This window comes from Microtus oregoni, unplaced genomic scaffold (assembly GCF_018167655.1).
Source record: "Microtus oregoni isolate MIOR12 unplaced genomic scaffold, Mior012 000043F_ref0000047, whole genome shotgun sequence".
NCBI lineage: Eukaryota > Metazoa > Chordata > Mammalia > Rodentia > Cricetidae > Microtus > Microtus oregoni.
The window spans coordinates 4,905,602-4,930,725 of NW_024543210.1; the positions used below are offsets into that span (position 1 = coordinate 4,905,602).

The following is a 25,124-nucleotide window of genomic DNA, read 5'->3' on the forward strand; positions in this document are numbered from 1 at the left end:
AGAAAAAAAATGGGGAGAAAAGATTGAACAGAACCAAATGGGATTTATAATTTGAATGAAAAGGTATCTCCACAGATCAGAATCAAACAATGTAATAATTGCAGTAACAGATGAAGAGCAAACATCACACAATCATCTCAGTTGGTGCACAAAAAGCCTTTGAAGGCCAGTGAGGTGGCTTAGTAGGTAAAGACATTTGCCATTCAAGCCTGAAATTTAAGTTTGACCAAGGTTGGGACCCATGTGGTAGGAGAAAACCAACTCCTAGAAGTTGTCCGCTAACCCCACATGCATGTTGTGGCATGTACACACGCCAGTAAAACAATAATAAATAAAATATAATAAAAGTTTTTAAAAAGAAAGAAGTGTTCAAAAACCCTTTCATGATAAAGACACTCAAAAGAACTAGGAACAGAAACTGACTACTTCCCACACAGTAGAAGTCATACAGGAAACCATAGATAATGTGCACAAGGATGGAAGGCTGAAAAGACTCTCTCCAAGACAGGAGAAGAGCAGCAAGGCTCACGGGTGCCGCTAGCATTTAGCATAGTACTAGGAATGCGTGCCACAGCAGTTAGACAAGAAAAGTGAACCATCCACAGTGGAAAGGAAAAGCACACCTCTGTAGACAACACATGCTAATATGCAAATGAAACACAAACTTTTTAAAAACCACACACACACAAAAACTACGTAGGGAGAGAGAAGTCCTGGGTTGGATGTGTATTGTTTGTTCTGGCCATGACCAGGTTAGGAACCTCACTGTCTCAGCCCAGTGACAGGGACAGAGCAGATTCTAACAGGGTGCACGGAAAATGTCCACAGTAGCTCTCTCCTCCAGATTTTTACAAACTGTCCCTACCAAGATTAGCTAAGCATGACTCCCTGTTCAGCTGTACATCATAACTTCACCTCCTTGATTTTCTGCACGTAACAACCCACTTCCTTGTTCAGCTGTATCTGTGTAATAATCTTTTCTCCTTGATGAGTTGTCTATAATAATACCCTAAGCTTCCACATTGTTGAGGCGTCTCTATCCAAGAGCCTAGACCAGTTGATTCCAGATCTTCTATGTATGTATGTATGTGTGTATGTATGTATGTCTTCTGTGTATGTATGTGTGTATGTATGTCTTCTGTGTATGTATGCATGGATGTGTGCATGTATGTCTGAAGGCGTAAGTCACAAACAATCCCACAGCAGTTTGGAATTATGATTAATAAGGTGGTATTTATTTAAAGGGGAAAAAACTTACAGATCACCATCCTAGACAACAGCCCTATGTGCAATCAGGAAGGAGTCTAGTCGCTGGAAGCAGAGCAGGAAGTAAGAGAGAGTGAGGAGGGAAAACGCCGCTTTTTTAAAGAGAGAGACCACACCCCAATGGGCTGGTATCTCAGCGGCTATTGGCTGGAGGAGCAGAAGGACCTCCTGCAACATATGTCTTCTGTGTATGGCTGTCTGTCCCTTATTCATTCCCTCATGGCCCCAGTCCAGTTCATCCCTGGAGCTATGCAGGATGTGGCAAAACAAACAATCCTAGCAAAATTTCAAGATTTAAAAAAAATCAACACATAAAAGTCAGTTGTATTTCCATATGATCTGAAAAGAAATAAAGAAAAGTTTCTACTTATTACAACATTAAAAATAACAAGCTACTTAGGACAAGTTTTCTCAGAAGGTAAGCAACAGGTGCACTATGAAACCATACAGATGTTTGTAGATCAAGAGACTCAGAGGTCAGATTACCCACAGCAATCTCTGGATTCAGTGCAATCCTTAGTAAAACTGCAAAGGCAATTGTGCTAGTTAGCTTTTGTCAACTTGACACACATCAGACAGGCCAGTGGGAATGCCTATATATGGGGCATTTTCTTGATTAATGATTGATGTGGGAGGGCCCAACCCATCATGGGCGGTGCCTCCCTTGTGCAGGTGGTCCTGGGATGTATAAGAAAGCAGACTGAGCAAGAACAGCACTCCTCTATGGCCTCTGCCTCAGTTGCTGCCTTAAACCTCTGCCCTGGCTTCCTTTGATGATGCCCTGTGACTGGAAGCCAAACAAACCTTTTCTCTCCCAAGCTGCGTCCTGGTGCTCATTACAGCAACAGAGAAGCGAACTAGGACCATGCGATTTGCAGAAATCGATAACGCAACCTAACACTCACTCGAAATCTCAAATCCCAATCCCATCACCAAATCTCTCAGAAAAAAACAAAAGGTAGGGGTGAGGGAGGAAATAAAGATGAAGGTCTCACATTTCCTGATTTTAAAACCACAATGATGAAGACATCAAACACTAGCAACAAAGATAGTTTTAGAGACCAGTGGTTCAGAATAGTGAGTCCAGAAATAAACCCTTGCACAAATGGACAAAAGATTGCTAATAAAGGCAGCATGACTCCCCAGTAGACAAAGGAGAGTCTCTCTAACAAATGAATGCTGGGAAACTGGAAATACACACATAAGGAGAATGAGGGCGGAGCTTTGCCTTATAGGATGTCTAAAAATTAACACAGAAGTGACTAATGACCTACAATTAACACCTAAAACCTAAGTACCCCTAAAAGACAATACAGGGGAGAAGACTTAAAGTGTGGGATTCAGTAATGGTTTCTTGAGCTGACACCAAAAGCAAATATATTCTGCTCATTGGACCATAATCTGCACGTCCTGAACACCTCTTGATGTCAAAGCAAAGGATCAGCAGAACGGTAGAGCAATCTAGGGAACCGGCAGAACACACCTGCAAGTCACACACCTAAGTGGTGACCATTCAATATGTGAGGGAGTTCTACAGCTCCATGACAACGCCATAATGCAATTCAAATACGGGGAGGAGCTGAGGCAGGAGAATCACAAGTATCAGGATAACCTGGGCTGTATAGCAAGATATTATCTCAAGAAGCACAAATACGACAAGATAAGCACATATGTAAAGGTGCTGGATAGATTTCTTTGAAGGAGATGTTTAAATGGTCTACAATCATATGAGGAAATGATCTAAGGTGCAAGGGCCAACAAGATGGCTCAGCGGGTAGAGGTATCTGCCTCCAAGCCTGACGGCTAGAGTTCCATCCTGGGGACCTATGTGGTGGAATGGAGAATCGGCTTCTCCAAGTTTCCCTGTGACCTACACTAACAGGCCATGCTCAGGCACACTCACACAAATAAATATAAATATAATAATAAATAAAATATAAAATAAAAATATAATTAAAAAATTGTAAGATCAACTGTAGTTACCCACACATTTAATCCCAGCACTAAGAAGGTAGAGCCAGGAGAATCTCAGTGTCAGTTCGAGGTCAGCCTGGTCTACATAGTGAGCTATGGGCCAGCCAGGACTGCATAGATAGGGGAGTGGGTAAAAATATAATTCAAAACTACATTGAGAGGGACTGGAGAGATGGCTCAGAGGGTAAGGGCACTAGCTGCTCTTCCAGAGGTCCCGAGTTCGATTCCCAGCAACCACATGGTGGCTCACAACCATTTGTAATGAGACCTGGTGCCTTCCTTGCCAGCAGTACATTTTATACTTAATAAATAAAACTTAAAAAAAAAAACTACATTGAGAGATCACTCTACACCCATTGAAATGACAACATCCAGAAGAAAAGAAAGCCAGGTTTCTTGTTTTACATGGTTCATGCCTATAATCTCATCTAGGAGGCCAGGGCAGGAGGGTCATCAGTTCAGAGCTAGCCTTGGCTACAGATGGAGACACTATCCCAAACATAACTAAAACAAACAAGCAAAAAGAAGAGAAACTAACAAATGCTGACAGTTGGGAAAATTCCAACCCTGGTGCACTATTGGCAGGAATGTCAAATGATGTAGTCCTTATGAAAAATTGTCTGAAGATTTCCCAAAAGTTTAACTCAGAATTCCTACATGGTCCATCAATCCTACTGTGGACACACTTTCCAAAGGACCAAATGCCATGACACAGGGACAGCTGTGCCCAGATGTGCTGACGGCAGCACTGTTATAATAGCAGAAACGTGGAAGCAATTCCCTATCTCTCACCGAATGGCGGATAACAAAATGAACCCTATCTATACAGAGTTGATGGAATATCGCTCAGCCTTGAAAACAAAATTTGTGATACACTACAGCAGACATGACCCTGAGGACACTACATTAAGCAAAAGAAACTAGTCACAAAAGGGCAAATGTGTAGCTCCACTCATAAAAGTGTGGAAAGTAGCCCAAAGTGGGCCAGCAAGATGCTCTGTGGGTAAAGACACTTACCACCAAGATGCTCTGTGGATAAAGGCATCTACCACCAAGATGCTCTGTGGGTAAAGGCACCTACCACCAAGATGATGATCAGAGTGCTACCCCCAGGGTCGACATGGTAGGTGAGAAATAGTCCTACAAGCTGTCATCTGACCTTTATATGAACACTGTGGCATGTGTGTGATAGTATATATGTGCGCGCACACACACATACACAACATGTACACACATACACGCAATCACACACACAAACACACACACACATATATACACACATAAACATACACACACAAACACATACACACATGCACACACAAACATACACAGACACACATTCTTCTTTTTATTATTATTGTAGTTAAAACCATAGAATCAAGGGAAAGGGGCAGTGACAGGGGCCGTGGGGACAGAGAGCAGGGCTATTGTTTAATGGATGGAGAGATTACATTTTGTGAGTTGGAAGGCTCCGATCATCTGCTGGACAACAATATACAAATATTCGTACCTGGATGAACTACACCCACAAATGGGTAAGAGGGCAAATTTCATGTTAGGTGTTTTTTTATTACAGTTTTTAAAAAAAGACATAAAGCCATGAAACTCACAGGAAAAAAGTCAATTTTGTTGGTCTTAATATCTAGCAAGCCAGAGTGCTTCCTGCCACTGTCAGATTCCAAAAGTCATTTTGTATTGGTTCTGAAAACGGATGATCCAGGCAAGAGTCAAAAGATATGAACTGTGGCTAAGTGTAGCACTTCAGAGTTTTAAAAAGCACTGCAAAACCGATTCTCTTGAAAATCATTTTTTAAAAAAATGAACGCATGAAACTCTCCAGGAAGAAATGCAAGGAGAGCCTGCTTGGTGATGGGCAGAGCTTTCTGTCCAATCCTATGCAGATTTCAAAGATGACGTCATAACTTTAACACAGCTGCAGCTGCGCATCCCTTCCAGGCCGGACAGAACTGATGGGAAACTGGCTGTACCTCGTCACCTTTGGCCTCCTTACAGCTTCTCCTCCCATCTGAATGACTCACTCATTCCTCAGCTCACTGACCCAAACCTCAGCACACTCCCCAGCTACCACCCAGGAAACAACTGTCAGCACCAGGGACAGCAGGAAGTTGTCCTCTTGGTTCTTACTTTCTCTGAAGTCTCTATCAACACTCTGTGACAGACAGCCAGATGACAACATTGGCCCTAATAAAAGCAGAGCCCCCCAAAAGTTGAGCACTGTCCATGGGCCCCACCGGCACCCTCTTCTTCCATGGATCTCTCAGTGATGGTCACTTTTAATTGACAACCTGACATAACAAAATCAAAATAAAGAAGAGTGTGTGCATGCCAGGGAGAGGGGTACCTAAGCTGTGCTGGTCTGCAGGTGTGCCTGGGCCACATGGTCTGCAGGTGTGCCTGGGCCGTGCTGGTCTGCAGGTGTGCCTGGGCCATGCTGGTCTGCAGGTGTGCCTGGGCCGTGCTGGTCTGCAGGTGTGCCTGGGCCATGCTGGTCTGCAGGTGTGCCTGGGCCGTGCTGGTCTGCAGGTGTGCCTGGGCCGTGCTGGTCTGCAGGTGTGCCTGGGCCGTGCTGGTCTGCAGGTGTGCCTGGCCCATCTGGTCTGTAGGTGTGCCTGGGCCGTGCTGGTCTGCAGGTGTGCCTGGGCCGTGCTGGTCTGCAGGTGTGCCTGGGCCGTGCTGGTCTGCAGGGGTGCCTAAGCTGTGCTGGTCTGCAGGGGTGCCTGAGCCACCTGGTCTGCAGGTGTGCCTGGGCCATGCTGGCCTGCAGGTGTGCCTGGGCCGTGCTGGTCTGCAGGTGTGCCTGGGCCATCTGGTCTGTAGGTGTGCCCATGGGAGATTATCTGAACCATGTTTACTGAGATTAGAAGACCCTGCTTAAATGTGAGCAGTACCATTTCATGGGCTGGGCCCTGGCAGGCACGCATGCACTCATTCCCTCTCTGCTCCTGACTGTGGGTGTGACTAGCTGATTTATGTCCTGCCTTGACTTTCCAAAAGTGATGGGCCGTAACCAGAAACTGTGAACTAAAATCAACCCTTCTTCCTCAGTTGCTCTCGCTGGGGCATTTTATCACAGCAACAGGAAACCAAGCTGGGATAGAGATAAAATGTTCCATGTGTCTCGCTGAGTCTCCTCTGCGTCTCACCTGATGGGTGGGGGACAGTAAGCAGTGTCCCACGGAGCAGTTACTGTGGTCAGAATAAAGTAGACACAGGTCCACAGGGGCACCCACCATATAATGGCAAGCTTCTTGAGTGCGGTGAGTGAGACAAAGGCACCCAGCCTCTGCTGAGACGAAGCATCATCTCATGAAGGAATGAATGCCCTGGGCCCAGATGGTATGGCTGCAGTTCATGGCCATCTTCTTGGGCGGGACCTCAAGAGCAAACTAGAGGAAATGGCAAGTGAGGCTGGTGGCCAGATTCCATTCTAAGTCACAGAGGCAGCAGATGTCGGCCACCGGAGTCCTCTAAGCTCTTCAGTATCCATACCCAGATTCTCAGTGTCCCTGAGGACACTAGCATTTCAGCGAACTCCATAGGTTCTGCTGTACTCTGTGTGTATGTAGGTACATATGTGCTTATATGTGTGTGCACATTCCTGTGAAGCCATGAGGTTGAAGTCAGGAGTCTCCCTTGATTGCTCTCCACTTTATTTATTGAGGCAGGGTCTCTCAGTTGGACCCAGAGCTCACTAGTGGGTTCTGGGGATCTGAACTCTGGTCCTCATTCTTGCTGTCTGCATGGAAAATGTTTTAGCCTGGGCATCATTTCCCAAGCCCTCTAATACATCCTTATGACAAGCCTGTGAGGGAGAGTTTCACAGGAATTCTTCCAAGCTAGCTATACTATAAAATGAATGAGTGTTTAATTTTCTTTGTTTTAAAGATTTATTTATTTATGTATGAGTGCTCCATCTGCATGTATACCTTTATATCAGAAGAGGGCATCAGATCCCACTGTAGATGGTTGTGAGCCACCATGCGGCTGTTAGAAATCAAACTCAGGACCTCTGGAATGCTCCTCTGAGCTATCTATCTCTCCAGCCCCACATTTAATTTTCTGCAGTCTAAGAATTAATGCTGATTATAAGATGCAGCATTGAAATGTAACAGTCAGAAAGTCACCAAAGTTGAAAGTGAACTCTGATCTATCTGAAGGTAACACGGACTTCCAGAATCTTAGCATTAGGTATAATTTAAAGATTTGAGTTTACCCAAATCTTACCAATAAAAGTTAAAAGTTGCTATGGCAATCTGAATTTTTGCTATGTTGCATGTAAGGATGTGGGTTGGAGCTCCAGTTGTCCAGTTATTTTTATAAAAAAAAATAAGTAAATACAAACATCTTGCTACTGTTTCGGCTGAGATTTCACAGGCAATACCTTAACTCTAAAGCAGAGGAACACCGAGTTACTACATCACAGCCTCAACTCAGATGAGACCACAAGCAGCTTATGACAAAGAGGTGCTCCTTCTAAACCCCCAAGGAACTGCTTTGAGAAGTCAAGGGGGTCCTTCATGTAGCCTACCTTTTGGTTACCGGCACAACCATTTCTTTCCTGGACCCCGAGGGGGATGGGAGAGAAGCACTGGGTTTCTTTGGTAACACGGTGCCATTGTTGACGGTGGTTCTTAATGGCAGGGTCTGCCCCAGTGGTCTTGCTGCAAGAGAAACATAGAATAAAGTCAGAACTTTCCCCACAGCAGCAGTAACACTTCACAGAATCCAAACAGCACCACAGAACCCGAGATGCAAAGAATCATAGTTGCACAGAACCCAAGCTGTACAAAACCAGACTTGCACAGAACCCGAGCTATACAGAATCAGAGCTGCACAGAACCCGAGCTATACAGACAGAATCAGAGCTGTACAGAACCTAAGATGCACAGAACCCGAGCTATACAGAATCAGAGCTGCACAGAACCCGAGCTATACAGACAGAATCAGAGCTGTACAGAACCTAAGATGCACAGAACCCGAGCTATACAGAATCAGAGCTGCACAGAACCTAAGATGCACAGAACCCGAGCTATACAGAATCAGAGCTGCACAGAACCCGAGCTATACAGAATCAGAGCTGCACAGAACCCGAGCTATACAGACAGAATCAGAGCTGCACAGAACCAGAGCTGCACAGAACCAGAGCTACACAGAACCTGAGCTACATAGACTTGAGATGCAAAGAACTGCAATTGCACAGAACCTGAGCTGAACAGAACCCGAGCTGCATGGAGCCCAAGCTGCACAGATGACTCCAGTTCTAAAAGCTAACAGCAATGGCACGAGTACGAAGGCAAGTCAGTGGACATTTTCAGCAATGGCGATTTAACAGTGATCCCAAACAGCATCCTCTCACCCTACACAGACAAACTCACAAGCAACGGGAAGCACAAAACCAAATATCTATAGAAGCAAGGTTTGAAAGACTAAGTGATCTCCTCCTGCTGCTCTTCTGCCTGCTGTTCCTCCCACTCCTCCTCCTTCTGCTCCTCCTCCTGTTCCTTCTCCTCCTCTTCCTAACCTTAACCTTTTCTTCTCCTTGTCCTGCTCCCCTCCACTTCCTAGTCTCCCTGCCTCCCAAGCACTTAGATTACAGATGCGCACCACTGTGTCCAGCTGAGATGGGGATCAAACCCAGGGATTCCTGTACACTACATAAGAACTCAACAACCAAGCTATATCCCGAACCTAGTGATGTTGCGGCTGCTGTTTAAGAAACAATACTGTTGCCAGGCAGTGGTGGCGCACGCCTTTAATCCCAGCACTCGGGAGGCAGAGGCAGGCGGATCTCTGAGTTCGAGGCCAACCTGGTCTACAAGAGCTAGTTTCAGGACAGGCTCCAAAGCTACAGAGAAACCCTGTCTCGAAAAACAAAAAACAAAACAACAACACAAATACTCTGACAAAGGCAACAGAGAGGAGGAAAGGGTTTATTTGGTTCGCAGTTCCGGGCTACAGTCCATCACTCAGAGGAAGTCACGGCAGGACTCGAGGAGCTAGTCACGGCACATCCACAGTGAAGGGCAGGGAGGAAAGAATAGATCCACACTGGTGTCTGCACCCTCTCTCCGCTTTACCCTCTCGTACTGTTCAGAATCCCCTGCCCAGGAGATGGTGATTCCCACATGAACTAGGTCTTCCTTCAATAATTAAAAATTAAGACATGGCCATAGGCCAAACTGACCTAGGCAGGGCCTCAACTGAGACACTCTTCTCAGGTAATTCTAAGTTATGCTAAGCTGACAGTTAAAACTAACCATCCCAGGGGCTGGGGAGGTGGCTCAGAAAATAAGAACACTGTTGTTCCCCACATACACACGGTAGCGCACAACCATCCATAACTCCAGCTCCAGGGGATTTATACCTTCCTCTGATCTCCTTGGACACCAGGCATACATGTGGTACTTATACACACACAAAGACAAAAACTTACACAAAAAGTTTTAAAAAATAATTAAACTAAACAATACAAGCATCAAAAGCCTGACCCGTGGGGAAATTGACAAAGTGGACCTCATTAAGAACTTTACAAGTTTGCCAAAGAAATTTAAAGAGGATAGAAACACAAATGAAAGGTTGGAAGAAAATATTTTTAAATTGCATGTCTGATAAAGGACTTGTACAGAGCATAATAAGAACTCTGAAAATGCAACATTAAAAAAAAAGGCCCAATTTAAAAAAAAATAGACAAAAGATCAGAAAAGACACTACACTAACTACCTTCAGGTGCCAAATGAACATATGCAAAGACAGCTAACATTAGGGAACGCGTTCGGGAATACAAATTAAAACAATAATGAAATAGCGGTATACATCTATCGGAGTGGCTGAATTCCCAAAACCAAAACAAAACAACAGTTGCTGGCTAGGCCGGGAGCCACGGAGCCCACATTCATTGATGAGGGAAGTGAAAAATGGCACAGCTACTTTGGAATACAGTTTGGCAGTTTCTTATAAAGCTAAATATAACCTTACCATATGATCTAGTAATCATTCTGATACCAAGTATTTATCTAATTGTCTGAAAACTTCTGTCTCCACAGACCTGCATGTAAATGTTTATAGCAGCCTTAATCACAATTGTCAAAAGCAAGAAGGAACCAAGTTGGCCTTCCATAGGTAAACAGATAAACAAGCTGGTCCGTTCAACAGCAGGTTGTGCCTTAGTGATGAAACGAAATTAAGTGCCACACCCACGGGTCTGAAGTCTGAGCGTTGTGACTGTTAGTATCAACTGTGAACCTGATGGGACCTAGACTCACTGGTTCTGGGCATGCTGGGAGGGTCATCTTGGTTATGTTCATTAAAGGGGAAGACCTGACCACTGTGGATGGCACCATTCCCTGGCTGGGATCCTGGACTGTGTAACACCAGAGAAACTGGGTTCGGTAGTGGCCTGTATCCACTGCTCTCTGCTTCCTGATTGTGGGTACAATGTTACCCAAGCTGCTTCAAGTGTGAGCACCTGGAGGGCATCCTGTTCCAGTGTCCTAAAACTGGAAGAAGGGGAGGGGTCTGAGAATCTATCACCCCGCCCCCTCATCTCACACAGTGTTCTACAGCTCTGGGGACCATACCAAGAACAGCTGGCTGTGGCACTGTCAACCGTGAGTGTCCTCATCTCACACAGTGTTCTACAGCTCTGGGGACCATACCAAGAACAGCTGGCTGTGGCACTGTCAACCGTGAGTGTCCTCATCTCACACAGTGTTCTACAGCTCTGGGGACCATACCAAGAACAGCTGGCTGTGGCACTGTCAACCGTGAGTGTCCTCATCTCACACAGTGTTCTACAGCTCTGGGGACCATACCAAGAACAGCTGGCTGTGGCACTGTCAACCGTGAGTGTCCTCTTATCTTTAACCGTTCTGTCACACCCTTCTCTGGGATTCCCGTCAAGTGTGCGATGCTGTTCTTGGCTGTCAACCTGACATCTGGAATTAACTACAACCCAAGCAGTGGGGTACACCTGTGAGGAACTTTTTTAAACTAAATCATTTGAAGTGAAAAGACCCTCTAATTTTGTTGTTCTTGCCTTGATTTTATTTCAAGACAAGATTTTTCTGTGTATCCCTGGCTGTCCTGGAATTCACTCTGTAGGACAGATTGGACTCGAACCCAGAGATCCACTGGCCTCTGCCTCCAGAGTGCTGGGATTAGAGGTATGCGCCGCCACACCTGGTTGAGGGAACACCCACTTTTAATCTGGATGATTTGAGGTGGTAAGACGTACCTCTAATTCAGGGCACACCTTCTGCTGGCAGCCTATATAAGGACGTTGAAGAAGAAAGCTTGTTCTCTTTGTCTGCTTGCTCTCACTGGCAAGTCCACTCTTTCACTGGCATTGGAGCCTACTTCCTCTAGGATTCCAGAATATATTGAGCCATCCAGCCTTGTGGAGCAACCAACTCCTGAATTCTTTAGACTTTCTGTTGGTAGACAGCCATTTTGGACTACCTGGACCACAGTGTGTAGGCCACTTCAATCAATTCCCCATAAATATATTCATTCCATCAGTTCCATTCCATTACAGAACCCCGACTAATACAAGGCACCAGCAGATTTTTTAAAAGGCAGTATTTGGTTGACATTATGGCTTCGGGTGAGCTTCTCACTTCCTTAGAGTCATGGAGGAGGGGTCGGCTAGACACACAAACCCACGTTCTATCAGTATGCTTTAACAGAGTGGACTCTACACCCAGGCCCCGAGTCCAGGCTAATGCTGTGCCCCTTGGGGCAATAGAGACACACTGTCACCACTCGAACCCTCCCTGAAGGGCTGAGGGAGGGAGCAGTTACCAGAGCCTGGGGAAAAAAAAGCAGAGGCCCCTGAGGACACAGCCACGCCAGGGTACAGGGTCCTTGGGGAATCAGACAAAGGCATGAATATTCTGATCTTTTACTTTCCTTTCCCATCTCCCAATCCTAGAAGGGAGGTGAAGGCAGAGGGAGCTTGTGAGGTAACTCCAACAGAGGCTGGCGGGGAAGGAAGGACCCAGAAGATCAGAGCCAGCTGTCATCACGCTGAGTGCCGCGTGCTGCCGCTGAGTGCCGCGTGCTGCCGCGTGCTGCCGGCTGCCCACTGAGTAGCCTTCTCCATCAACAGCTGGCTTCTGAGAGGTTACACCTGCCACCAGGCCCACACATGGAGGGAACCTGATACAGATGGCTTCCGTATCCACGGATTCAACGCTTGCAGGGTTAGGAAGTGAAAGTCCCTAGCGCAGGGCACAGCACACAGGAGATGAGGTGGCTGACATCCTGGCTTCATTTCTAATGATGTGATAAAGCACCCCAACAAAAAGCAATTTATGGAGAAGGGAATTATTTTAGCTCACAGTTCCGGGATATCGTTCAACCATAGCAGGGGCATCAAGGCAGGAACTTGAAGCAGCTGGTCATTCCACAGGCACAGTCAAGGACACAGAGAGGGGAACGTGTGTGTGTGTGTGTGTGTGTGTGTGTGTGTGTGTAGATAGAGATAGAGACAGAGATAGAGATGCTAGTGCTCCTTCTCTCCTCTCCTATAGTCCAGGACCCCACATCACAGCTCTGTGAGATTCAGCCCCCAGAGCTTCAGACACCTAGTAGCTTCACCCCCAAACTGACATAGTGTAGGGGCCACTGCACCCCTCACCATACATGTCTCCCTATTTCCCGACTTCCTCTTGCTTCTCACTGTGACTTCCCAGCTTTCAAACTGACGATGCACTTCCACTAGAGAAAGCCATACACACTGGGGCATCAGAAACCATGAAAACGTCATTTCTTGCAGGCTTTGTAAACGATCAAATACCATTCATCATCAAGTAAAATAAAAGCCCTAGGCAAACCCTATTATTTCCCCTGCTCTTCAAAAATCAGGAATGTTAGAAACCCAAAGCTTCATTTAAGGCCGTTGGGACACAGTCGCCATTTGGTCTATGTGGGCAGATGAGTAGGCCACGGAATAGCTAAAATGACTGAGTTTCTGGTCTGAAATACCCCAACGGCTTTGCAACTTAGGAGCAAAACTCACTGGAAAGGATTATTCAGAATACAGAGCTGAGGGCAGCACGTGCCTCTGAGGTGGATCTGGCCCTTCAGCACCACGAAAGACAAAGAACAGGCCCTTGCCAAGGGGTGGGAATGCAGCCGAGGACTGGAGAAGACATGGCTTGAGAGAGACCAAGAAGATCCAGTGTTAGACTTAGGCTTGTCCCATTGGCTCTTACTCTTAAATTAACCCACTTCTATTCACCTTTGTGTTTCATGGGATTCATGGCTTTTACCTCTCCTGCATGTCTTGCTCCCTCTGTGTCTGGCTGATGACTCCACCTTTCTTCTTCCCCAAGACCTCTTTGTCCCCAGAAGTGCTGCCTAACCTCTTCCTGCCTAGCTAATGGCCATTCAGCCTTTTATTAAACCAAACACAGTGACACATCCTCCCAGAGTGTAAAGGAATACTCTGCCACAGGCATGTGTACCAGCGCCCAACTCCAGTGGCAATCCAAGCCTGGAGTCAACAAGGAGAGAGAGAGAGAGAGAGAGACAGACAAACAGAGAGAGAGAGAGAGAGACAGAGACAGAGAGACAGAGACAGATAGACAGACAGAGAGAAAACCTTGTTTTTTGACACAAGATCTCTCACTGCTCCAAGGCTTGCCCAGTAGGCTAGGCCAGCCAGTGACCCAGGGACCCATCTCCTGCTGCTTCCCTATAAACTCAGGTCACCTTGTCCGGCAGGAACCACCCTCTGGTCTTCATGTGTGTATGGCAAGCACTTTATTGACTGAGCTACCTCCATGGTTTAAGAAAGGCTTTTTTTGTTTGTTGGCTTGTTTTCGTTTTGTTTTGCTTTGTTTTGTTTTCTGAGACAGTTGTCTCTTTATGTAGTCCTGCCTGTCCTGGAATTTACAGAGATCCCCCTGCCTCTGCTTCCTGGATGCTGAGAGTATAGATGAGTATCACCACACCCAGCCAAGAGAGGCACGTTTAAAGGGACGTTAACACACTACAACCTCAGTGTGTTTTAACCAGAGGAAACTCAACAGCCTGCAAGGGGCAGCCACACAGAAAATCAACTCTGGCGAAAGGTGAGCCACTGTGGTCAGATGTAAACATTAGGACACTGGTACACATGCCTGTGGCAGAGTATTCCTTTACACTCTGGGAGGATGTGTCACTGTGTTTGGTTTAATAAAAGGCTGAATGGCCATTAGCTAGGCAGGAAGAGGTTAGGCAGCACTTCTGGGGACAAAGAGGTCTTGGGGAAGAAGAAAGGTGGAGTCATCAGCCAGATGCAGAGGGAGCAAGACATGCAGGAGAGGTAAAAGCCATGAATCCCATGAAACACAAAGGTGAATAAAGTGGGTTAATTTAAGAGTAAGAGCTAGTGGGACAAGCCTAAGTGAAGGCCCAGCTTTCATAATTAATAACTCTCTGTGTCATTTTCTGTGAGCTGGTGGCCCAAAGACAAACCCATCCACACATACATGTGCTGAGGGGCTTTATGACATCTTTTGATTCTGAAATTTGGAGGCACGGTCACTACAAAGTGCTAGTTAACATAAGCGCTGCTTTTGTATGCCATATCCTGGGAGGGGCATAAAAGAATGGCTTGAATTGAGCAGAAGCCCACTGATACAGATCTCTGTTACAGGTTGTGTTTCCATAGGTTGCAGAGGAGTCTCAAAAGCTGCCAAAGGCACACCCTGAAAGATGCTGAGCAGACAGGCCAGCTACATGCCTTCTGGACTCAGTTTTCTAAAGGGGTCTCTCACATCTCCACCCAGACTGGCCAAGGGGCTGCCATGTACACATGAGTGGTTTACTGTGCTTCAGAGTAAGCTGAGGATGCACGAGGAGATGAGACAGACCCCTCTAGGTTTCTGGATGGAATCCCCAGCAGGGACTGAAGCACTCTAGGTCAGCTTCCTCTATCCAGACAACCCTAACTGTTCTCAGACCATCAGGATGGTCCAGTCCTTGACTCACAGAGTATTTAAGGATCATCTACAAATGTGAACCTCAGCATCACGCTGGACAAATCGCCAACAACACACCGACAAACACTGTCACACTTTGTGAGATTAGTTCAGTGGAGCAGGGCTAAGGACATTTTGATTTGGGATCAGTTTTGGAGAAAAGCACCTGTGCATGAGTGAGGATCTTTAATGCTGCTGTGGATGCCATAACACGCCCACTCCACTGTGGATGTTGCCCCACACCCACCTCTCTGTAGATGTGGCGCCATGCCCACTCACACCCACCCTGCTGTGGATCCTCTACCACACCTACCCTGCTGTGGATGCTAGACCACGCCCATTCCACTGTGGATCCTGCACTACGCTCACCCTGCTGTGGATGCCACACTGTGCCCACCCTGCTGTGGATCCTGCACCACGCCTACCCTGCTGTAAATGAAGCACCACGCCCACCCTGCTGTGGATCCTGTACCACGCCCACCCTGCTGTGGATGCTGCACCACGCCCACCCTGCTGTGGATCCTGTACCACGCCCACCCTGCTGTGGATCCTGTACCACGCCCACCCTGCTGTGGATCCCGTACCACGCCCACTCTGCTGTGGATCCCGTACCACGTCCACCTCACTATGGGAGCTGCTGTGGATGTTGCACTACGCTCACCCCGCTGTGGATGCCACACTGTCCCCACCCTGCTGTGGATCCTGCACCACGCCCACCCTGCTGTGGATGCTGCACCACGCCCACCCTGCTGTGGATCCTGTACCACGCCCACCCTGCTGTGGATCCTGTACCACGCCCACCCTGCTGTGGATCCTGTACCACGCCCACCCTGCTGTGGATGCCGCACCACATCCACCTCACTATGAAAGCTGTATGCTCCCACCCTGCTGTGGATGCCGCACTGTGCCCACCTTTGGTAGGTCCTTTTCTGTTAAGCACAGCTTGTTGCTCCTCTGTGATGTTCAGCCTCCGAACCACGTCAGCCAGCGCTGACTTGAGCAACTGGATGTCATCCTCCTGCATCTGGACTCGTTGCTCCAGAGAGGCGATTCGGTCTGATACCTCCATGCTGCTGGCAGCGGATGCGCTGTCATCTAGACCAGAGAGAAGTGTCAGGTGAGAGAGATATGCCCCATGACAATCTGTACACACACCAGAACGCTGTTTGAGTGTGATACAATCTACCCATCTGAGATACAGGCTTGTTGGCAGAATCACAAGAGACGGTTTACTTTACAGAATTTCCAATCTTCGTTCCACTACTGGCATCTCGCTCTTCATGTGCTAGCCACGTTAAATTGAGGTCTAAAGCGCATTCTATTTTTCTACATGCAAGCCAGTGTGTTTGCTCGCTCAATGGTATCAGAGAACCTCGGGAACCTGAGTAACAACAGACTGTTTACTGCAAGTTCTCAACAGTGCGGAATCCCCTCTGCTTACTTAACCTTTCTCAGCAGTGCTGGATGACAGACAGTCTGTGGACGGAGGATCACACTGCTCATTGGTCTGCTAAGCCTGTAGTCACTCTGCCTCTTGAAACCCAACAGAGGTCTATCTGAATCCTTGCATCCCGAAGATCTCCCACCACACCATGGCCACACAGTCCTAGCTGTGCTGATGGAGAAGCACCCAGACCAAGGTGAGGATGTCAGCATCCATAGGACAGCTCCGTGAGATTCAGACACAGCCCTCAGGGATTCAGGTGCACAGCACCACTCCCAAATTAGCACCAATCTGGGAAATGTGCTTCTACTCTTTGAAGGACAAAGCATCGAGCGATCAAATCTGTCTGTCTGGTAAACAAGCCTTTATGGAACAACCACGGTCATCAGAGTCACAGAGTCACAACTCCTGGCCACTCCACAGGGCTCCGCAAGACCTTCCTCCCTCTCCCACCTTGGTTTTTAGAATCGTCCTCCTCATTGGTCCAAATTTGTACAGTATATATCCACACTCAGAGTAAGACAGAAGTGGCTTGTTGATGATGGGGTCTATAAATTCATGATTGAAAACAACACCACTGCGTCCTCAGCAGGTGAGTGGATGGGCAGACGGACAGATGGACAGGTGAGACTTGAACAAAAATGCTCAAATCAGACTTTCAGTCATATCACCAAATTTGTACAGGAAAAGGCACAATTGAGTATTTTACCAGAAAAGCACCTCAACATCTGCCTTTGAACACAAGTAAAAACCAAGTGTCCCATCTTGTAAGGAGGGTCTCTGCTTCTGCCCCTTGTTGAGGTTTCCCCTGTGAGACAACCCTTGGGCTTTTTGGATCCTGCTCCGCTGTGAAGGTTTGCTTGCTTCCATTTCTGCGGGTGAAGACTCTCAAGAGCACGGCCGGGGAGATGGCTTGGCAGGCGGCACTTGAGTCTGATGGCTTCCCCCCAATACAGCTGGGGAAGCAGATTAGACGGGGGACAACAGAGCCTGCTCTGACCCACACAGACCATTGCCGACAGTTGAACACGTCACCTAATGTCACAGCTTGAGAAGGAGCGTTTTCTCTCACTTCTGTCAAGGAAGACTGTGTTGGACTAGGAATGAGGCGCACAATAAACCGACATAAGTTATCTGTTTTAAAGTAATTTTAGACCCGGTACATCCAGCACAATTTATCCAGGGAAGTCATTAAAATGGAGTCTGTAACAAGAAGCTGAAGAGGTGGCTCAGCAGTTAGGAGCACCGGCTGCTCTTACAGAGGACCTGAGTTCAGTTCCCAGCACCCACGTGGTGGCTCACAACCACCTGTAACTCCAGTTTCAGGGGATCTGATGTCCTCTTCTGGCTGCTGTAGGCACTGCTACACAATGATGCACACATATCACGTAGGCACTCATACATAAAATAAACCTTTGTTAAAAGGTTTTTAAACATATCTTAGTGACTTCAAAATTTTCACATCGGTAAATCATTTTTCTTATAGCGTTAGAGGGAGCATTGTAAAAAAAACAAGCTTTCTCTACACTTTCATTCCTTGGGTTGGGGTTTCTCTGCATTGGTGAGAGGATCTTACCTAGCCTTGGCTGGCCTTGAACTTGCTATGCATCCAAGTATGACTTTAAACTGATACTCTTGATTCCACCTCCCAAGTGCTTGGATTAGATGTGGTCATCACATACGGTTTATGCAATGCTGGGGACTAAACTCAGGGCTTTGTGAGTGCCGGACGAACACTTTACCGACTGAATTAACTCCAAGCCCGCCTCAGGTTCTTAAGGCTTCCATTTGAGACTGGAACTCACTGGATGGGTCACCTGCTTACTTGGGTGGTCTGGGCTCTGTTTACCCAGCACGGGGCTGTCACTGGGCCCCTGAGGAGGTCTCTTCCAGTGTAGAGTGACCACAAAACGGGGCACTGTGCCCACGGTGGTGAGGCACTGTAGAGGCCTGAGCAGGTAGCTTCTCTGCAAGGCTCAGTCAAGAGCAGACATTCTCAGGACCACACATATACACATCCTAGCATTGCTGTGGAATGTTATCTATGAGGAGGAGGGATCCTGGGGTTGTAGAGGGAACAGGGTACGGTAGACAAAGCACTGGTGGGCACAGGGGCATGCGCGTCAGGATTCCTGATCTTCATCATTAACTATCGGACCCTGGCAAGTAACCTGACCCCTCCAGGTCCAGTTCTCCATGGTGTTCTCATGAGGATGAATGTCAATGTGCACAGAACAGCTGATATTAACACATGAATGGCGTGGAGATACTCATGCAGTGATAGTGTGTATTCACACATGGGTGGCATGCCCCTTATCTGAAACGGGTTGTTTCCAGTGTTGACCTTTTTCAGGCTTGTGTTTTATCGAGCGAGCACGGGAACTATCTAAAAATCTAAAAGGCAGCAAGCTGATTCTCTAAAGCCTCGGATTTCAGAGCATTTTATACCTTGAATTTTCAGATTGGGAACACTAGACATGTTGCTCATTGCTGTTACCATTATTGTTATCTCAAAAAACAAAGCCTGACCTTCGGCACCCCTGGTGACAAGCTGCAAAGCCAGAAGTAAATCTGCAAACTGTGGTAACTAGCTGGTGAGGTCACCCAGACTGAAGACACCACTTCTGCTCCCATCTCGGTGACAGCCTCAGGACAGAGTGTGGTCGACGTGATGTCACCCCTCCCATGTAGCACTTGGGGTGGGGGAATGCAAGACAAGGGGTGGGGGTTGCAAGACAAGGACTCACTGAGGGCTAAGAACATCCACACCCAGTCTCCCTCTCCCTCTCCCAGAGGAACACTCCTGACCCCAGACAGGCTCACCAAAGCAGCAACAGGCGGACCAGAGAAAGCAGGGCCCGGATGCGGGTGAGGGAGAACAGGGTTTGAAAGCGGTGACACGGTGACTTGAGTTTTAATGCATTCACACCACTGTAAATCAAAGGGGAAACTGAGGGCGTCATCCACACAGAGCTGCCCTGGAGCAGCTTGGTCAATTTATTAGCTCTTTTGCATTGACCCGTGTTCTCACGTCCTTTTGCCTAACTGTTGCTGTCAAGCTAGAAGACTTCTCCTGAGACTGCAGAATCAGATGCTTGGAAGCCATCCTCAGTGTGCTGGAGCTGCTGGGGGTGGAGGGGGTGGGGTGACAAATGCACAGTCAGACGCTAAGGCCGGGGTTTTCAACCTGTGGGTCACAGTGGTGGGGGGGAGAATTGCATATCAGATATTTACACTACAATTCTTAACAGTAGGAAAATTACAGTTAAGAAGATAATTTTATGGCTGGGGTCACCACAACATGAGGAACTGTATTAAAGGGTCACAGCATCAGGGAGGCTGAGGACCACCACTCTAAAGCAATTGGGATGATAAAGGAAAGAAGACTGAAGTCCTTTCAACCATACAGCCCTGGCTGGTCTGGCACTGCCTATGTAGAGCAGGCTAGACTTGAACTCACAGAGATCCACCTGCCTCTGCCTCCTGGTATTTTCTATTTGAAGTATTATGTTACCTACGAAACTGTCTTCTTGACCTAATAGTTAGAATTGGTTTCAGACTATAGGCCCTTGCCTATGGAAGCCTGTCTTGTAACTGCTGACATGAAATCAGAAAAGTGGTTTAAATAGTTGAAAATCCATCTGCAGGGTCAGAGCCAGCTCCCTGGATGTCTAACATAGGCTTCCTAAAGCACACCGGCACTGGTGGTGCCTCAGCTGCGTGTTACTGCACGGACTTTGCTGGAAGAATAACTTTAAGATCAAGAAATCTAAGTCCTTCTTAGTCTCTCTCTTAGGCCACTGTCTGACAAAGGGCACATGTCTTTAGTCCCAGCAGAGGCAGAGGCAGGCAGATAGGTCTCTGTGAGTTTGAGGTCAGCCTGGCCTACATAGTGAGTTCCGGGAGAGCTAGGGCTACATAGTGAGACCCTTCCTTAAAAAAAAAAAAAACAAAAACAAACAGAAGGAAGACACCAAGTGTGTCAGACAGTGGTGATGAAGACCCTGGGCATCGGGCAGCAAGAACAGTGACCGCTGAGAGGTGGTGAATCAAAGGGTAAGTCTACAGCTATTTCAACATGTGCCTGCAGCTTCCAGAACAGGGTGCATGGGGGGACACAGGAGGAACCTGTGGTGGCTCTATGTCAGGGAGGTAGAACTAGAGATGGCAGGAGGCACACAGGAGAGGAGGATGCTGCCAGGGGGTACTCCAGACACCTGCAGAGGATGCTTCTTTGTGTTCAGGAGTTGTGTGTAAGGGTCACGAAGGAATCTTCCTCAAAACAGACACAGTACAGTCTCCAGAGCCCACGGATGATTGTTCCTACCATTTATGTGTCGATGGTGTCACTAGACTGAACGAAAAAAAGGACCCACTCACGATGGCCCAGGAGCAACAGTGCTCCTATTCAGGAGCAACAGGGGACTGAGGGACATGTTAGCCCTCTGGGAGGAGCTCTGATTCCCGGGAAAGAGTGCCAGCCTCCCTGAGGTGTTCATACACCACACACCCACCTTGCCTGTGCACACAGTCACACCTTAAATGGAGAGCTGGCCGGCCAACAGAGCGTGGTCAACTGCCTCTACTATTCCGCTCCATGCCGAGGCCGCCTTCTGGTCATAAGAATTCACCTTGTTTAATGTAAACTTGAGCAGTAAACCAGGTCTGTATGGCTGTCAGCCTAAAACAGCCCTGTGTGAGTAGTGGGTACCAGTGATACCCTGTCAATTCGTAGCAAGAATTCCGCTAGTGACTGTAAATCTGGGGGCCTTATCCCTGCAGCTACTGTCTTTGTTTCTGTAGAACAGGAGCTTGTCACAATGTCCACTGTTTATCCCACCAGAAAATAGGTACCATGGCTGTTTCTTCCCTACACTTTACCCCAAACCTAGAGTGGGTTCAGCACTCCCTGGCACATGACACACCTGTGTAATGGGATTAAACGGCACAACACACCCCCAGTACTCATGGAGCCCACGATCTGTGGACACACACACTAGGGCATCTGTTTCTACAAAGAACACAACAGTCAGGTTGGGGCTGTGGGGTGTCTTGGTCAAATTCTGTCCGCATAAAGGGTCAGGTTTCCAGAAGAATGTACATTGCCTCCGGTCTCTTGGAAGATCTAACCCAGAGCGCAAACTGTCCATCCTCCAGCCCTCCTGCCGCACAATGCTCCACAGAAGGATCCCCCTCCAAGCCCCAAGTAGAGCTATAGCTGTCATGTGACCAGAGCAAGACTGACACTGTCCGTGCAGGAGGTGGCTGCCTCTGGGGCAGGAACTGGCATAAGCATAGGAAGACCAGCTTATCTACTGGCACCAAAGTCTCTTAAAGGTGGTTTTATGTGGGGGGGGGGGAAATCAAGTAATCATAAAACGAAACTAGTTGTGTATTGTGAACCAGTCTCCCCAGACCTACGCCTGCACCCAAGGGTGTACCAGGGTTAGGAGAGGAGTCTCAACTAGACAGAAAAGGGACCTTGATCTGTTTCCAGGAGGCAAGGCTCTATAGCAGCTCCTGTCACTTGTCACCACACTGACACCAGTGACGATCCAGAAAACACAGATGGATTGGACGGATGACAGCCAGCATGTCTGGTGAGGCAGAGTGGGCCAAAGAAAGGGATGCTGGGAAAGAAGAGGGCTAGAGGGGCTTCAGCAGCCCTAAGCAGGGCCCAAAGACATGAAGACAAAAATAAAAAAGCCACAAGGGAAAACACTCATCTCGTACACACGCGCTCGCTCATGCAGGAGAAAGTGGTGGTCTGTTTTGGGGAGCTACCCCAGTTGGCTCCTCGGTGCTCTTTACCATTAACCTGAGCAGCAGAGTTAGGGCTGCTCAATGACCTTTTCTGAGGAACGTTCCTGAAAGTAAGGGGGAAAACGAGACCAAGCATGCATGCCACTCTAACTGGCTCTGGATGTCCTACCCAAAAGGAATTCAACAAGATAAGTCAGAAAATGAGACAGACAGAGATTCAGGAATGGAGGCATGTCGAGAAATAATTGTAAGGCATGTTAATTCTATCTTTCTCTCTCTCTCTGTCTCTCTCCGTTTTGTTTAATCCCAGCACTCAGGAAGCAGAGGCAGGCTGGTCTCTGTGAGTTCCAACCAGCTTGGTCTACTTAGTGAGCTCCAGGACGGACAGCCAGAACTTAAAAGTGAAAAACAGAAACCATTAACTTGCCTTACATATATGATTATTGTTGTTCAGGTAACTGAATGTCAAGTGTCCATTCATCACTTACCAGGGAACACATGCATGCGTGCATGCTCGTGCACACGCATGGATGGGAGTCTACATTCTCATACATAGTTTCCGCAGTTAATATTCAAACCACCATTTGGACAGAGTCGAGATGGAGCTTAAAGAAGAAAAAAGCAAGAACGGTCCTGGAAGGAGGCAGATCTGGGAAGACAGAGGAAGCGTGCTGCCCACGTAGAGCCTGGAGTCCCTCCTCACAATTAGTCCCTACAGACTCTGATGCTACGAATGCCTGCTCACAAACGAGCAGCCAGAATTTTCATCTCTGTATGCAAGGTCGTCTGTCTGCTCATCACTCACTATTCTACTGCAGACAATGTGGCAGCTTCAAGGCTGTGCGTGGACCTGCGCGTGGCCTCCTGCCCCCACTGGGGGAGCAGTCCAGCCATCTAACCACATGCCCTCTTACTGTGAACAGCTTGTGGTTAGCCACAGAAGCGTTACAAAGTCCATGTATTAACATATGGGAAAATCCTTGAGGATTTTCAGGTCTGCCCCTATTCCACTTTGTCATTTCTGGTAGAATCCTTACAGTGTGCAATCCCTACAGTTGGACAAGTTGGGAGGCCTAGTGCACACGGCGAAAGCGCTGGGAGTCAGAAGGTCTGAGTGCTGCCTCCCTGAATGAGTCACACAATGTTGGGCTCACAGCTAGTCTGGGCTAAAGGATGATGAGCCTCTTCTATGGGACTGCTCAGTGACAAACTCTTAAAGCTCCAACTAAGAGTTGGGGGGATGGCTCAGTGGGTAAAGTGCCTGCCGTACAAGCAGAAAGTATTGAGTTCAATCTCAGCACCCACATAAAATCATCCAAGGCAGTAGCGTATGGCTGTAATCCCACTGCTGGAGAGGCAGATGCAGGAGGATCCTCAGGGTTTACTGGAAGAAAAGAAAAGAGGAGAGGAGGGAAGAAGAGGGGAGGGGAGGGGAGGGGAGGGGAGGAGAGGAGAGGAGAGGAGAGGAGAGGAGAGGAGAGGAGAGAAGAGAAGAGAAAAGTGTATTCTCTTCCTAGCTAATGCGGAAGAGAATAACACCAGTCTCTGGCTGGTCTCCACATACATGTACATATGTACACATACATGCATGCATGCTCACACACAGAGTAAAATCAGCAGGAATGTGGGAAATCCTGTCGCAACAACCAGATCACTTAGGCCCAGCCCTGCCTTTAACCTTCCAGTGTAACCATGTGCCAGCACCTGAAGCAGGTGGCCCCTGGCTGGAAAGCAGGGAGACTTGTTCACAGAGGCTGAAACATGCCTCGGCCGTGCTGTCTTCAGCACACAGCTGCCTCCTTTCACACTCTCCAACTCCTGCCATCCATCCACTCCCGCTCACTGCACACCAATGGCTTAGACACAGCACTTGGAATAATTCTTCACGGGAGGTCAACCAAAGCACAAACACAGCTTCCATTCTGAACTGCCCCAGATCCTTTCCTAAGGTAAGGGTGTGTGAGTTGTGGTTGGGAAGAAGTTTCCTCAGAGAAAGCACATCAGACTGGCAGGGAAAGATCCCTCTGCAAATTTGGCATGAGTTTTGCCCATATGGACAGGTGCGCAGGCGTGGCACCAGCGAAGGCTCGGCAACCAACTAGACAGTAAAACTGAGGCGGACAGTCCAGATTCTGTCTCAGCTGTGACAGTCCTCATCCTGCAAGCTGCCACACGGCAGAGCGGAGCACATGATTCTGGCTCCCCTCCATGCTGTAGTGGAGTGAGCATTTCTTGGGGCATGCTGGCACTAATTACAAGCAAGAGCCACATGCCACAAAGCTCATCCTGAGGAATCACAAAGGCAGAACATACTGACAAAACAAAATACTATGTTAACCCTCTCTCCATCAAAAAAAAAAAACATTTAGAGACAGGCTGTTACGGTTTGAGTCTGAAGCATTCCCCATACACTTAAGGGTATCAATGCTTGGTCTCCAGCCAGTAGCACAGAACTATCTGGGTGTGCGTGGAGTCTTTTGGTAAGGCTTAGCTGATAGAAGTGGGTCACTGGGGGCAGGCACCCAGCAGATAGTCCCGAAACCCAAACCTGCTTCAGTCCTACAGTGGGAATGAAGACCTGTGGTTCTTCTCTTCCCATCTCACTGGGGCCTCTTGTGAAAGATGACAGTGCATGTACCGTTATTCCTCCTATCCTAACCCTGACTATCCAATATCACAGAAATAAAATA

General features: G+C 47.8%; 1 protein-coding gene across 4 annotated transcripts in view; it reads right to left on the reverse strand.

Annotated features, from left to right (window-relative positions):
* The window catches only part of Eml1 (EMAP like 1), a 168,434-nt gene that overhangs the window by 57,784 nt on the left and 85,526 nt on the right, over positions 1 to 25,124 (reverse strand). For all 4 annotated transcript variants that reach the window (XM_041633159.1, XM_041633161.1, XM_041633160.1 and 1 more), the window contains exons 2-3: positions 16,140 to 16,322; positions 7,790 to 7,922 (exon numbers count right to left, since the gene is read on the reverse strand). In XM_041633159.1, the coding sequence (XP_041489093.1) occupies positions 7,790 to 7,922; positions 16,140 to 16,322 (316 nt within the window). The remainder of the gene's footprint in view (positions 1 to 7,789; positions 7,923 to 16,139; positions 16,323 to 25,124) is intronic.